Below are 16,426 nucleotides of genomic sequence, written 5' to 3'. Positions count from 1 at the left end.
GATAAATTTGATATTAACCAAATAAATTTATGAAAAAGTGGAATGGGACTTAAAGCATAACTGGAACACTAAAAAAAAATTATCATAGTATAGTATGACCAACTGTCAGTACTGTAGTGAACAGTTGAAGCGATTGGTCATTAACAGAGTTTACTGTTTTGTTCATTGTTTAGTTGTAAAAAAAAAATAAGAAAGATATTACATAAAATAAGTATGTATTATCTTTGTATTGAAATATTAAAAAAATGAATGAAACTAATTTTCTTGAGAAAAAGTGTTTTTTTTTATTGCTCTGAGTAAAAATTAAGTGATAAACTGATAAAAAATTAACATATTGATGAATTTTTTAAATTCGTCTTTAAGAAAATTTTATTGTTTGCTAAATACTTATTATTATATTGATTGAAATTATTCCAGGTTGAGATTTTAGAATTGATAGGATCAGTGAACTACAGAGTGATAGCACACTTAGAGACTTGCTGTGGTGAAGCACAAAAGGGAGATAACCATTTTCTAGGGGTATGTATAGTAAAAACACTTGGGTACAAAGCAGATATTTTATTTCAATTCTTTTTGATTAATATTTTGAACTGTTTCCTATCAGATATGTTAAAGTTTACATATTTAGATTTTATTGAATTTAAGGAAATTAATGAAAAGCAATGATACTTTTGTGATGTTAGTGTTTTCATGTATTTCAGGTGCTACATCTTCAGGGAAGGATACTATCAGACATTGTAATGACATATTTTGGTTCTGATGACGCCAGAGTTAGACACTATGCTGCACAGACACTTGTCAAGTAAGCTATAATGCGTGTAATTTAGATAAAAATCTGGTTTGAAATGCATACTAATTGATATCACTTATCACCAAACCATCCATCAAAACATGAGTAACAAGAATGTGAACAGGAGTTTTTTGTCAATGACCAATTTTGATATGATGCGGATTTGAATTAAATGGAATTGGAGACTTTTGGATGATCATAACATCTAGATAAAATTCTCATTATCCTATATGTTTCTAATAATTATTTAATGAAAAGGGAGAAAAAGAATGCTGCTATTATAAAATTGTTTTTGATTTCTCTTTTCAGGTTAGTACCAAATCTGTTTTTTCCTGTGGACCATTCATTACATGACCCAGTCATTTCAGAATCAAGGTTTCAAGTTGACAAACTCATGAATCATGCCAGCAGAGACACTAGTATAGAGTTACCTCCCTTAGTTCTGGGTCTCGTGAAGCCATACCATGTCATCAATCATGCGATTGTGCAAGCAGATTTAGAGAGTAACCTCTCCAGAGTAGTCATGAATTTACTACACAATCTCAACATGTCTGATTCTAAAATGCTGACCGTAAGTTAATGATAGAGCAAACTTATTACTTTTTACTACAGACATGATAAGCGGTTTATATAAGATTCTATTGGTAATTAATCTGTAGGTTTGTCATACATTTTACAGGAGTGTATCCAGGATTTAAGGTTAGTGAGGGATGTGAATAGAATTAAGTACTGTTTGAAGATGCAAGGCAAGAAAGTTTTTGGACATTGAATTTGTGAAAAAAATCAAGATTTCCATGGACACCCCAACCAATTTTAGGCAGGTGTTAGCATGGCATTCCCGTCTTTGGATCTGCACTTGTCGTTGTAGTTTGGATTAGGTTTTTCATAATGTGTGAGGTGAAAAATACCAGTTAGTGTTTCATGATTCCCCTTTATCACAAGTAAAGCTATCCTAGTAACCTGAAATATTTTTGTTTTAGATAGTATTAATACCCTTATACTTAAGTTGTAGCATGGAAAGGGACACTGTATTCTTTTACTTTATTATCAGAAACATTTATTCTTTTAATATTTTGGCTTTACTAAAAATCATGAATCTACAAAGATTCTTTGGAGTTAACAAATGATATAAACCTCTTGTTTGGGTAATGACATAAACTCACATGTGTACTCATGTTTCAGTATGGTTGTTGTCATGCTTTGTGTCTGTTGTCTGATACCTATCCTGCCACAGTTTACTGCCATTCATGGTGTTGTGGTCCACCTACTCCACTGGTTCCTAAAGACAGTACACACAGACAGACTAGTAAACGTCCTCCATCAAGGTCACTTAGTTCATCAAGGTATATTAAACATATTAAGTAGCAGTCTTTATAAAAATCAGACAGGAGGTGATTCATGCATTTCAAAAACACACAAAATTCAACTTCAATTCTAATTAAAAAAAAGTTATAGACCACATAACCAGTCTTAATTGTCATTCAGTTATTTCAAGATAAAGCTTAAATAGATTGTGTATGAAATTGGCACTTTGCAAGAGTTATCTTCCTTGATTTTATTTGGTTTGATTGTTTTTATGGGAGATGAATGTATGGTTTTCTCAATAATACAGACCTGAATACAAAAAAGGATTATCATTACATAAAAATATAGGATATGAAGACAAAAAACATGGCTTGTTTGATGGGTTTTTCTACACCATGAGTCACATCTACCATAAACAGTGCCTGAATTTAATATTGACTGGTATTTAGATAATTACATGATTTTGAGGATAATATCAGGGTAATTTGGAGAAAGCAGTAAACATTCATTTCCATTGTTGTTTCTTTAATTGATTAAGGTTATTGTCAAAGACACTCGAATTAGTCAAATTCCACCATTATCATTTCTTAGATTGGTGGAGTTAAAATATTATGTACTTATGAACTGACCTTTTCAGTAAGTATAAACAAGGTTTATATATTTATACTGTAACCATTCTATTTAACAGTCAATATATCACTTGAACGTATGTTTACAAGTGATATATGGTCACTGAATGAATACAACTTTCTGTTGTGACATTTCAAATGTTACATTGTTATTAAGTTGCCAGGATGTCACCCGTTTCGAATAAAAACATTGTTTTTCTTGCTTAAAGTGTCATTTTTGTTTTACACTTTTGTTGCAGTATACAGACAATATCAGTGCACTGACTTGACAATAATGTTGATATACAAATTTGGCTCCAACAGGTGAAACTGTTCAGCATATCCTCACATTCTAAGTCTCATCCCTATATCAGAGGTTTTTACTTATACAGATTTTCTGTATTTTTAATGGATGTTGACTGCAAATTACGCTCTATATCACCATAGTACCTTTGTTAAAATTTAAGAAAGTTCAGGATTTTACGCATCATATCCATAGAGTACTGTTTAAAATACGGATTGACATCAAGTAGTACAAACAGATCTGCTATATCAGTTTATTTTAAGTCAGTGCACTGTTATTGTCTATATGTTTTAAGTAAATGCAATCCAAAGAGTATGGAAAATGGTGAGATGACAACCATTTAAAAAAAAATATTTTTTTTTCTGTTATAGTACATACAGTATAGATGAGATGACAACTGGGTCAGGAGGAGGTCTGTTGACTATTGTCTTGTCTTTACTTACCTCACACATGATCAGTCTTGATATAACGGCTCATAGTGATGCCCTCAGACTAGCAGGAAATCTTGTGGCAGGTTTGTTCCTTATCACTAGTCAGTATTTCACTATATAAACATTTTGGACTGTAATTTATACTACAAATCTGAAAATGAAAAAAATGGTCATTAATTGTCAAGCAAAGTGCCCTCAGTGGCCTTCTTTATGAAAAATGATGTATAATTAAAGTCTGAAACCACTTGAAAGTATGCCAAACTATATTTGTAAATATTATGGAGTTTTAAGCAATCTGTACATATCTGTATTGTATGATTTGCTTTCATAATGATATTGATTTCAATTATTTTGCATCCGCCAAACAAAGTAAAGACATTAGGAAATATATTGCATAATATCTAACCATTTTCCACCATCTATCACGCCACAAGTTTAGATATGGGCTTTAATTGTTTTTCTGTTAAGATGAAGTCACATCTATATTTATAGCAGTGACTAAAAATTTGGTTTGAAATCTGTGGTCAGTCAACACAATTTCTGTATTGTTGCTTAACAATGCCTGAAATTATTATTTGGTGATATATGTGTTTATCTTTGTACCTAGGAGCCACATATAAAACTCTGAAGGTTGTAGAAGACAGTAGTGGTACTGAAGAAAACTCTGACAACAAATGGACTGCCATCTCAGACAGAGTTCTTATTCCACTAATAGAACAACTGTTTACCCATGTTGCTAGGTATGTACTCTAATAAAATTATAGGCATAAATTGTTAGATTGTATAAATTTGTAGGAAGATGGTTGTAAGGTGGTAACATAACAGGGGCATTAATGATTTTCTAATACTTACACCATATGTCAAAGAAAAATATTCACTAAGAAAAACCATGAATCCTTAAGCAAAACAAAATTGGGCAAGTGTAACAAAGTAAATTTGGGAGTTTCTTTTTCAAATAATTATTAGATACCATTATGAATTAAACATGGTCTTAAACAGCTGTTATCATTAGATTATAGATATGCACAAGTCATGTGTTGTGCTGAATTATCAACCAACTAATGAAGTTTTGAAATTTTACAGGTTGTTAAATATATTTTCCCATGTGATAGAGGAGACTGTGCCAGGACCTCCACAGATAAAACCTACTTTACCTTCCTTACCTAATGCCCCTTCACTGAGCCCCATCAAAAGGAAATCTAAGGTTGAGAACTCTCCTGGTGGAACTACCAATACACCTGAAAAATCTACACCACAGAAACAACAGAAAGGTGGGCTTAACATGTTGACAGTTAATTATGTTGTATTCAAAGTCTTGTTAGATCAAAGCTTTAGAATATATTATAATTACTGTTGCCTTCACACTTATTTACATACTGTCCATCACACCTTCAGTTGTATGGACCAACTGTTGTTTTTTTTTAATTTAATATAAAACAAGGTTGTAATAAGGTAACAAAGTTTTTTTGTTTTTAGGCTTAACCTTTTAATGTACATAGAAATAAAAACATCTGTGTCTGTTAAAAGATGTAAATATGTTTTATCTGCAACATAAAAATATATTTGTTCATTTTTATAGGTATATGTATCAATTATTGTTTAAATCATGTAAATCATGCATTGCTGATTTTAAAACAAGTTTGAATATATATCGTAATATTTTGGTATTTTTCTACATATTCTCTAATGTAACTACTCATTTCTTGGTTAGAATAACATCTGAAGATAGCACAGTCATGTATACATCAATAATATTATATCGATTTCATTCATTGTGGTTTTGATTATTTTTAGTGTGCATCCACTTGATAATTTTATCTGTGCAATTGTGTTCAAATTTTTATATATGCTGTTAATTTTTATGAATTGCTAATGTATTTCTTATGTATTTAACATGTAAAGAGCTTAGAGTAATTCTATAATAAAATAATGAGCTATAAATTGTTATGTAATAATAATAATAATAATAATAATATAATAATAATTACACATCACTACTCTAAAAAAAAACTCTATGCAATAATTCAAGTACATAAATTTAATAAAAAAAACTCTATGCAATAATTCAAGTACATAAATTTAATTTATCAGATAAAGACAGAGAACCAGAAAAGGAGAGGAATAGAAAGGATGCTCTTGGGTTGTTCTATAATACTCCACATTATATGAAACTTTATGATGTCTTCAAGGGAGCTTACTCAAATTACCAGGTACAAATGTTGTGGATGAAAATTAATGTAATTTAATGATAGTGTTTTAAATCCTTATCTTAATTTATTATTTTGAGAATAATGTTTTGGACATTGAGATGTTAGTTAAGTAGTGATTCAAAAAGTTTTGAAAATTCTGACAGTGAATAGGTGGTAGAGGTGATTCGTGGTGTAGAGAAACAAACAAACAAAGCTTTTTTCGGTCTACATATGCTATATTTTTACAAAACAAATATCCTATCTTTATTCAGATCACTATTTTTGAGAAAAATCATATTCCACTGAAATCAACCAAATCAAAAACAATAATTCTAAAGTACCAATTTCATACATAATATATATTATTTATATCTCGAAAGTTCAACAACCAAATGACAAACTTTGAGTGGTTTTCAGGTCTGTCACTGCTTTTGAATTAGAAATAAAACTGAAATTGGTGGGTTTTTGATATACACGAATCACCTCCTGTCTGATTTTTGTAATGATGGCTACTTAATATGATAATAAAGAGTTGAATATCATACTGCATTACTTAAATTATCAGTTTCTTTTTAAAACAGAGATCTTTAGACCTAAGTTCAGCTGATAAGTTCTGTACTATTGTTAAGACGACTTTGGTAGTTTTATCCCAGATCTTGGAAATATCAACCATCTCAGACATAGGAAAGTCTACAGAGGAATTCCTTAGCTACCTCAAAATAACTATGGCTTTAGAACCTACCGTCACCATTCTATGTGTTCAACAGGTAAGATGTGTACTGGCCTGGGTTTCATAAACAAATCTCAAGTTGAGCATTTCCTCAAATTCTGAAATATTTCCTCAAATCTTCGATTTCAAGAGATTTGATTGGTCAAAATTTGAGTTAGGGAAGGATTTGAGGAAAATCTCATATGGAGATTTTTTTAAGAAACTGGGCCCTGTTCTTATTGTTTAGTTTAAACTTTGTTTGGTTTACTTGGTCTACACCAGATTGCAAAGAGTCAACATTAAAATTTTCAGCAATCATTGAATTCTGGGGTTCTTTGATATGATAAATCTAACTTAACATCTAGATTTTGGCTATTGGACTTATGAGGTAAAAGCCCAATTTCAAATTTTTTAGCTCTTAGACCATTTTCATTTTGTGTCAGAAACCTATTTTGTATCAATCATTTAATGGTAATCTGTAATCATTAATGTTTGAAGCTTGAAGTTGGTAGTTATACTTCCCCCACTTGTTTAGGGTTTGACCTCTGTAGGTGTTTTTAGATTTGCTCAGTAGAACATGTAATGTCATCTATTCTCATCCACAGATGTTAAAAGCCCTGTTTGGCACAAACATTGTAAGTCAGTGGGAACCACAGCAGGTACCACCTGTGCCAAGCAAACCAGGTAAAGCTACAAGACTGTCAGGGAATGTGAAGCCTGGTCTATACTACCATTGCTTTACCAAACCATATGCCCATTTTACCCAGTCACTGGCCAGTGCTACATTCAAAGCTACTTCTCAGGCTGAACCTGAAGATTCTTTAAGGTGAGAAATAACTTTTTGACATTTTAAGAGATATGTGTAATTAATACATATATGTGAAAAAGAAGTGGCATAAAAAATTTAGGTATTGTCTAAGTGTAAATTTATGGTTAAGTATAAATCAAATCATTTTGATCAAAGAGGATATTGCATTTGTTCATTATAACATCTCGTTATTTTAGACTTTAAAGTGAAAAAAATACAAATTGTTTAAAGCCAATAGGTTTCCAGTGTTCATTGACTTTGTAATTATAAATTTACAATATTGAAGGTTTGTTACATTTACTTTTTAGTACTTTGATAATATTAATAATTGAAGAAGTCCTTTCAATGTCCACTTGTATTCATACAATTTTATTTCTGTCCTCAGTAATTTGAACTGGATAAGGAAGTGTGTTGAAAGGAAGATTCCTGCTATACTGAAACCAAGCAGTAAAACAGATAAGGTATGGTCATATAATGGAATACCGGTATTATTTAAATACATGTCTTTAACTGCTGTGTTCTGTAGTTTTGTTATGCCAGGTTTTGCTTTCCAATTAGAACTAATACCTTTTTCTGTAAAATTTACATTGCATTATTTTACTTGCCCAAACAGTGTGTTTAAATTTTTGGAATTTATCACCTTACCATAAATTGGGATATTTTAGTGGTAGTTTTATTTTGTTTTATTTGGCGCTCCTTTAAGTGCCAGAATAAAACACACCAAAATATTATGTGTGTGAGTATTTAGACTGCCAAGATATAGGGATGTATTATCATAACTGAGCAAATAATAAACGATGTAGAAACCATTGCCTTGTAAATGCTAAAGTGTTAACCTTATTAAAAAGAGTATAAATGTATTTATCCAGGAAAACAGGAGAATTTAATCTGTTACTGGTAGCATTAGAATTAGATGGATTATTTTCAATGTGATGAAAAGGCCAAAATAAAACACACCACATTTAAACATGCATGTTTTGTCAGGAAACAGCCAAAAGACTAAATAAACAGAATATTCCAATTTACAGTAATTGTAGTTTTACTTATTTTAGACAGCCATTGCAGCATACATCCGTCTGTTTGAACCTTTAGTTATCAAGGCATTGAAACAGTATACTGTGACCAGTGTGGTACCCCTACAGAGACAAGTGTTAGACCTTTTATCACAGCTGATACAGCTCAGAGTAAACTACTGTCTACTGGATTCAGATCAAGTCTTCATTGGATTCATCATCAAACAGTTTGAGTACATAGAGGAAGGACAAATTAGGTATGCAGGCATGGCTCTTTTGAAAGTTTAATGAATATTGTAGGTTTTTTAGCTCACCTGGCCAAAGGCCATCCGAGCTATTGCCATCACTTGGCGTCGTTGTCGTTGTCGTTGAAAATTTTTCAAAACTCTTCTCCTCTCACACTACTTGACCAATATGAATCAGACTTTGTATGAATGTTCCTTGGGGTATCCTGCATAGAACTGATGTGGGTATTTTTGATCTGTCGAAAAACATGGCAGCCATTACTAAAAATAGAACATATAGGTCAGACAGGAATTTTTTGCATTTATCTCCAAAACCGTTAGGTATAGCTGAATTCTGACGTGGGCAAAAGTGTTCAACATGATGAGATCTATCTGTGGTCAAATTTTCATTTTAATGTGTTAATCCATGTAAGAGTTATTGCCCTTTTTCAACATTTTTTGCTATAACATATTGGAACCATACTTAGTATGAATGTTCCTTGGGTTATTCTGAATAGAACTGATGTGGTGATTTTTGATCTGTCAAAAAATATGGCTGGTGTTACTAAAAATAAAACATAGGGTCAGACAGTTGTTTTTCTCATAAAATATCCCCGAAACCGTTAGGGTTAGCCAAATTCTTTCAATAGCTGAAATGATCCATATTATTAGGACTACAAAAGTCTTCAGGGAAAAAAGTTGTCAGATGATTCCTTGTAAGGGTTATTGCCCTGGAAAAGGGAAAAATGACAGGGTTTTTTTTTTGTACAGTTTTCAGCTAATATCTTGAAAACTATGATAGATAGAAATTCTTCTTAAATTTATTGCCCTTGAAAGACAAAATTCAACCAGGTGAGCAATTGAGGCTCATTGGAGCCTCATTTTATTCTTTTTGGTACTTTAAAACCCTAACCAATATTGGTTATTTTAAATAAAATGAAACAAAATCTGTCACTGGCACTGTTAACCTGACATCACATCATGTGATGTAATAATATTTCATTTTATAATGGTGGAAATGGTTGCTAAGGTTAAACTGACAAACTATTGACAAATCATCTTCCTCTGAAACACATTTCATTCTTTGTGAATGACATTTCAATGTTGATTTGCAAGCGTAATCATGTCCTTCAATACTTGGCCGAGATCAGAGTGGCTGAAATTGTTATTTTACATTCGCCATACAGCCAACAGGGATTTTGAACATGTTCATTGCCATTGTGATTATCAGATTCTCAATTCGGTTCCTCTTTACAGTAAATTGTTTTATTATTTAAAACCTGATAATTTATTAATCTTTAATGGTGGTACCGGTTATGAAGCCATATGAATTTGTTTACTTATCCAAATGACACATTTTACACCTGCTTTTATGTGGGTGTGTTGAAAGAAAATCCTAATGTTGTACTTAGACATAAGACGTTTTGATGTGTTCTTATGTAGTATGCTAAGATTGTAATAGATTAGAGGTGTTTAACAATAATAAACACCTCTATTCTACTTTATTGGTGTTTAACAATAATAAACACCTCTATTCTACTATATTGGTGTTTATTTGTGCAAAGTGATTGAGTGTATTTTTACTTTTCAGAGAATCAGAAGACTTAGTTCCCAACATATTTAACTTCCTGGTTATGTTATCCTATGAGAAATTTCACAGTAAATCTGTCATTATGATGCCTAAGATAATACAGTTATGTGATGGGATCATGGCTAGTGGGTTGGATCCTATTACTCATGGTATGTCAGCATTAATTTTTACACATATATAAAATACATAGATGACTTTTTCATTCTCTTCACTTCCAGAGATGTTCTTCAGTTATATTGAGGTCTACTGGTGTCAAGATCAGGTAACATTGCAATGAGAGCCAAGAGAACAGAAGCTTAATATATATATATATAATATAGAAGCATTTCAGATATTTTTATGTTCAGAGCCATATTTCTACATAACTATTACTGTTCTTGTAGACTTCAAATCTGATATCCTTTCTTTTTCTAGTATAAAACCCTAAATCGGTTTCCACCAGATTCGATGATAATGCAGAATGTGAAAGCCATCTATTGTTATTGTTTAAAAATGTTTGCATACTATTTTAAATGTCTCATATTTTTTTCTCTGAAACACACTTTTCTGTAGTTTTTTAAGCAATTTCATAAGCATTATTATTACTTAAATTTTACCATAACTGATTTAAGGGTCATGTGAGCTTATGCCATTACTTGGCTTTTATTCTCAATTGATTATCCATCTGTCCTTTAACTTTTAAAATTTTCTCCTGTGAAACTACAAAGTGAATTGAACCAAACTTGGCATGAATGCCCCTCAAAACTTTCAATGTTGAATCAATAAGGCCAACAAAAGTCTCCTTTGTATTAAGATGTGTGATAATTTATTAGAGTTATTGCCTTTGACAACAGAAAAATGACATTTTTAGTTCATCCCTAGAAAACCACAAAAAATCTAAAGAAACTATATACACACAGTATGCTGCTTTTGTATTTAGCTATTTTGTTAAAATGTAAGAATGACTAACACGGACTAAACTAAACCTCTTTTGGATTTCTTACATTAACTAAACATTCGATCAATTTTGAAACATGAGAAGGGATTTTGCACATGCAATTTATTTTCAGTGATTAAAAGTGACAGTATTCAGTGCAGAGAATTGATGTTAAAAAATTAAAATTTAAAATAATACAATTATTTAATTTCAGCCATCCCTGCTCTAAAGCCAATTGTTTATGATCTGTTCTTATTGAGAGGTGTTAATAAAGCTGACATTAGTAAAGACTTGGAAACACAAAGAGAGGTGGTAGTCTCCATGTTACTGAGGCTAGTACAATATTATCAGGTAAGAAATATAGAAGGGTGCTAGTTACCATGTTCTGAAGCAAGTACACTATTATCAGCAAAAATGTAGAGAGCATTGAAGAAGATAATCTTTTTTAGAAAAATAATGTTGGAGTTTTTAAGGGAGGATACTGAAAATGAAAGGTTTGATATATAAAGTTCAAATCAAGTATACACAGGTATTAATTTTTAGGGTTTAATTGAACCACTCTGTCAGCTTTAATACAGTATTCATCAAATTAACCCCAGAAATTTATTTACTGGTTGTAAGTGTCTTACAATGAATGAAGTGAATCTGATTCATAAATCTGATGCATGTTATTTAATGTGTGCGAAGGTTTAAAGTTGTCTTCAGTTGCTTAAATTACTTAATGATATTGATTTTTTTTTTCAGACTCTGGATATTTTGGTGATAGTACTACAACAGAGCCATAAGGAGAGTGAAGAGAGATGGAAGAGACTGTCCAGACAGATTACAGATGTTATACTACCTGCCCTAGCCAAACAACAGGTTAAATTGCTGGCATATTGCTTCAATGTCATCAAATTCATTAAATGGACTTAATTTATAGTTGGTTAACATCAGTGGAAGGAAAATTTTGTCATTTTTGAAAACTACACTTTTTTGTTCTGTATGTGGATGATAAATTTGGAGCTGGTGCCACTGAACTTTAAAAATTACTTAGAACTGAAGTTATTTTTTTCAACTCTAATACAAGTTTTTTTTTCAATTTTGAATTTGGTGTCTTAACAGATAAACATGGACAGTGCAGCCTCATTAGATGTATTACACAGACTGTTTGAATCTTTAGCTCCTATTGTATTCAGACCAGTAGATATACTACTAAAGACCCTACTACAGAAACCAGAAAACTTGGTATGTAGATATATTGTACTTATGTGTATGTACACAAGTCATAGATTTTTGAAATGATAGGTGAACATTTTAAGCCTTTAGATACCTTCACTTTAAAAGTTTATTGGTTTTTTTTTTGGTTTTTTTTGTTTTGTTTTTTTTTTTGAATGATTGAATGAATGAAATTATTGATGGTTTTTTTCTTGGTAATTTGTGAGTTTTTTTTACCTTCAGCAGATTGTAATTGTTTGTTTTTTTATTGTGTTACTCTAATGAAAGTAAAAGTATATTCTTAAATACTGATAAATCTTATTTATACTTTATATTAGGGTTGCAATTAATAAAATAAACAGTTTCAATTAATGATTTATTTTCCATTACATTCAATTGTCAAATCAATTTACAAACTTAACAGTCATAGCACTATAATTGTGGTTTCTGAATGTTCATGGTTTAAGTCTTTAGGATTTCACAACTGTCATTGTTCCACTTTAGTTGATTTTTCCCTGTTCAAACTGTTCTTTTCTCCATTTTATTCTCCTGTTTTGGAACCACACTTTGACCTGGGATACATTCAGATTCAATGATTCTGCCAACTCAACTCTGTAAAATAATTGTATATCATTTTAAACCAAGAAAAATATTGTTAAGTTTATAGTTTTAAGTTAAATATTTTTCACATCAATCTAAGTGTGATGAATCATTCTTCTTTGTTTTGATAAATTGTGTAAAAAAAAACTTGAACCAAAACTGCCAAGAATTGTATAAGAATTTTATTATACTTCTAAAAAGGAATATAATTATTATCACTAGAACAAAGTGTTTACAAGATAATATTTACAAACCTCTCATTCCCCACACAGTATTGTTGTTTATCAAATTCTTCTTCCAAGACCTGTAGTTGTTCTGGTGTAAAGGCTGTTCTAAATCTCTTGGCTTTCCCTGTTTTGGTAGTTGGATGTTCTCCAGTTTCTTCTAATGATACAGCAAAAAAAATATTGTTATGTTTTTCAAAAATAGAATGTTATTCCTCTATGTTAGTATAACCTTTCAATTCTCTAATTTTGTAAAGATACTTTTAGTATATGTAGTCAGTAAATCAATGAAAAAATCAGTTGTTATATCGTTTTGTTTATCATTAATTTATTAGGATGTATCTATTCATCATCTCAATCCAGCATATGTCTTGAAATTTATTTCTGTTGTTATTTTTAAGGTTTGAATAAACCTGCATTATTACTAGTTTTATAAATTTTAAGACATGGTAGATCCCTTACCTGCCGTGTTCTGTATTAGGAGTTCTAGCTCCTGACAAGGAGAGGATATATTTTGTCTGTGAGTTACAGACATATAGGGGTGTGGTCTGTCATGTCTCCTTGTATATGTAGACATGACTTTCCTACCTCCAAGTCTAGAGAAGTTACTTTGGTTGTGTGGTGTAACTATTCCTTTTTCTGATGACATGCTCATGTTCTTGGAGTCTGGTGTAGAAAACATGCTGCAATTTAACTCCATACTTCTATCAAAATGTTGTGGATATACACTCTTTAGTCCTAAAGGTGTTTGTTGACCTTCATTTGGCATTGGACTGAATCCTTCCTCTGGTCTCCTGTATCCACAGGTCATCAGAGGACTGTAGTACATAGCTTTTTGTACTGCCATCTCTATGTCATCCTGGGATGTGTTCATATCTGTATGATACTGGAGATGATAAGCTGAAGTGTTACTTTGGTGATTGCTCACGTAACTCTCTTTCTCCTCCTGTTTTATTGACATATTTGGGGTCATATTTTTGGTGAACAGTTCCCTTCTCCTGAAATCTCTGCCATTTGACGTCTGTACCACATTAGACACATGATGAGTTGGCTTTTTGTCTTTTGGTCCTGTGTTTAGGATGGCATCAATAGTAAATGCCTTAGCTTTCTCACTAAGTTGTACTACAGGGTTTACCTGGTTTTCACTGTGTCCCAACTCGTTAAAGAACATGGGATAAGATTTATGAAGAGAAGATCTAAACTGATGTGAATAATCCATCTTGATATGACTTCTTTTGCTAGTTTTGAAATACTTTGCAATTTGAAGGAATGTGATGTACTTGTGAAAATTGTCATATTTATACAAGATTGGAGTATTATCTAATACTGATTAATTAACTGATAATTACTTATTTCCCAAGTTTTTTAATAGATGCTCCATTTTGATTGGATAGTAGGTGGTAATACTTGTCCAGTGTGTAAGTTAGGTGATCAGGACAGGTGTTATTGTTTATATGGGCAATCATGAATCTTTTGAAATTGGCCTGGGGCATTTTGATGAACACTCAGTGCTTGGTAATGAACAGGAAACAATTAAATGAAGTGTAACATGTTAATTTAAAAATGAGAATAAACAATTCTATAATTAATGCATTTTTTTTTTATTAAATTCAAAATTTTTATAAAGATATTTCTTTCAAAATACATATTTTTTAATAATAAAATTAGACATAATTCAATGAGAGAAATACTGCAGCACAAAAAACTTGCACTTCTAATTCATCTTTTTCATCATATGAATTATAACTACATGTATTAATTTCTTTAACTTACATGTAGTACTAGTTGTAATTGGAAATATTTTGTATCTTTCACATTTCCAAACAGTCGATTTAAGAAATGTTCACTGAATAGAAACTTTTGATGTTTGAATGTTTTTTTACTGTTCTTATAAGAATCGCTACTTTTTAATCTTTGTAATTTAATGAAAGAAATTAATTCTTGGTAATTAAAACTAAACATCTACCCTTCTGTCTGTTTCCTCGTCTTTTTTTATATAAATAAAATGTGTGGATGTTTATCTTTTTATTTATTTTTTTTTATTACATTTTTTATTGTGTGTGTGAGTGAGTTGTGTTTATTTGTTTATCTTTAATTTTTTTTGGTATTAAGTTTTATTTTTTATGTTTTCTATGTTATTTGATTTATGAGAATAGAGATGTATGTAAGGATTTGAAGCTGTTAGGTTTATGTTTGTATCAGAAAGAATGAATTATTTTACATTAAACTGTATTGTCATGATTACAAGTTAATGCATTTCAAACAAACACAATTATTCAGGATTCACATGCACACCAAACTTTAAAAGCTTTAAAAAGTTCAAAAAACTTTTTTTTAATTTCAATATTGATGAGAAAATGGGAAAATCTTGAAGAAATACTTGAGAACAAAATCTTCACAATCAGATACTATATTACAAGTGCCAAATTATTTAATTACAATATTTTAATAAATCGTACAAGAGAATGAATTTTAGAATAGATATTATCGTTGAATTAAACATCTTTTTCACACTTAGAAAAACTTGTTATAATTAGGTACAATTAAACATTTATTATAAGTACTGTCATGTAATAACACTATTTTACAGTAAATGACATTGTTGTTGAATTGTTTTACACTTTATTAGTAGGACAATTACATGTATTACATCTTCCAACATTGTTGTACTTGTATTTGGTACTTTATTAGTGAGATAATTACATGTCTGATTATAGATAATAATCAATATGAAACACCTTGTTGTATATGAAGATTTCCTGTCTTTAGGTCTTCCTTTTATTGTTTATGGGAACAATCAGGATTCTAGAACATTTTTGTATGCTTTTTAATGAATATGATATAATAAATGACAAAAAAAAAACAGGGTGAAATTTTAAACTTTTTCATGTTCTTCATACTATATTTTACTGTTATTGAATGTAACAATAATATTTTACACTGAATATTGTAATAATAAGATAACAAGGCCTAGTTAAAGCTTTAAATACAGTTTGTGAACAAATCAACATATCGGAAACGTATTGTTTTAATATGGAAATTTGTAAATATTTCTAAATCAATGAATGAACTTTATTCTCATCACCTATAGACATAGTTACAGAGAAGACAATACATTAAGCAAATATACATAATTAAAAAAAAATACAAGAGTCATTTTAAATTATCCAATTATTGTTTTCTTTAATGTGTATCACCCATTTAAAATACAAAGTTCAAAGTGACAATTCCTATTATTATTTAGGAGTCTGTGGAAAGTTTACAGAGGTGGTTTTGTATGGTACTATCTATGATGCGAGTATTGATGGCCCACTCTAAAGAAGAGGTTGTCCTCACCAGAATGGCAGAGTTAAAACTGAAACTCATGGTGTTCAAAGTACCTGTAGCTGAATTAACAGAGGAGGAGAAACTACATGTTTTAGCTTTCTCTCCAGAAGAAACTATAGCATGGTATAAGATTCCTACAAGATAATATTTTCACTTCATTGCATATAGAGCTTGCAGTGATATAGGAACA

The 16,426-nt window shown here is 30.7% G+C and overlaps 2 protein-coding genes across 6 annotated transcripts in view; one reads left to right on the top strand and one right to left on the bottom strand.

Moving 5' to 3' along the window:
• LOC148621887 (huntingtin-like) overlaps positions 1 to 16,426 on the top strand; it is a 50,279-nt gene that overhangs the window by 8,966 nt on the left and 24,887 nt on the right. For all 5 annotated transcript variants that reach the window (XM_088576718.1, XM_088576716.1, XM_088576717.1 and 2 more), the window contains exons 13-29: positions 418 to 519; positions 702 to 802; positions 1,100 to 1,361; positions 1,973 to 2,133; positions 3,379 to 3,521; positions 4,046 to 4,178; positions 4,522 to 4,709; positions 5,530 to 5,648; positions 6,209 to 6,394; positions 6,942 to 7,162; positions 7,530 to 7,605; positions 8,197 to 8,414; positions 9,973 to 10,121; positions 11,103 to 11,239; positions 11,633 to 11,749; positions 11,993 to 12,115; positions 16,154 to 16,359. In XM_088576718.1, the coding sequence (XP_088432844.1) occupies positions 418 to 519; positions 702 to 802; positions 1,100 to 1,361; positions 1,973 to 2,133; positions 3,379 to 3,521; positions 4,046 to 4,178; positions 4,522 to 4,709; positions 5,530 to 5,648; positions 6,209 to 6,394; positions 6,942 to 7,162; positions 7,530 to 7,605; positions 8,197 to 8,414; positions 9,973 to 10,121; positions 11,103 to 11,239; positions 11,633 to 11,749; positions 11,993 to 12,115; positions 16,154 to 16,359 (2,642 nt within the window). The remainder of the gene's footprint in view (positions 1 to 417; positions 520 to 701; positions 803 to 1,099; positions 1,362 to 1,972; positions 2,134 to 3,378; positions 3,522 to 4,045; positions 4,179 to 4,521; positions 4,710 to 5,529; positions 5,649 to 6,208; positions 6,395 to 6,941; positions 7,163 to 7,529; positions 7,606 to 8,196; positions 8,415 to 9,972; positions 10,122 to 11,102; positions 11,240 to 11,632; positions 11,750 to 11,992; positions 12,116 to 16,153; positions 16,360 to 16,426) is intronic.
• Positions 12,586 to 14,128, bottom strand: LOC148621888 (uncharacterized). Its single transcript, XM_088573848.1, has 3 exons — positions 13,372 to 14,128; positions 12,940 to 13,069; positions 12,586 to 12,697 (listed from the first exon to the last, which is right to left on the bottom strand). The coding sequence occupies exons 1-3, from the start codon at positions 14,126 to 14,128 to the stop codon at positions 12,586 to 12,588; spliced, it is 999 nt and encodes a 332-aa protein (XP_088429974.1).

This window comes from Perna viridis, chromosome 3 (assembly GCF_037379345.1).
Source record: "Perna viridis isolate PV_CMFRI_1.1 ecotype Kerala chromosome 3, ASM3737934v1, whole genome shotgun sequence".
NCBI lineage: Eukaryota > Metazoa > Mollusca > Bivalvia > Mytilida > Mytilidae > Perna > Perna viridis.
The sequence above is the reverse complement of the archived record's forward strand: the minus strand, read 5'-3'. Positions and strand labels throughout refer to the sequence as shown.

What these genes read in the sequence shown, in the direction of transcription:
- LOC148621888 (XM_088573848.1), bottom strand. Translation starts at nt 14,128, where the DNA reads ATGGATTATTCACATCAGTTTAGATCTTCTCTTCATAAATCTTATCCC. An exon ending in CCTAATACAGAACACGGCAG is followed by an intron (nt 13,070 to 13,371) that starts GTAAGGGATCTA and finishes CTGTATCATTAG; the next exon opens with AAGAAACTGGAGAACATCCA. An exon ending in TACTGTGTGGGGAATGAGAG is followed by an intron (nt 12,698 to 12,939) that starts GTTTGTAAATAT and finishes ATTATTTTACAG; the next exon opens with AGTTGAGTTGGCAGAATCAT.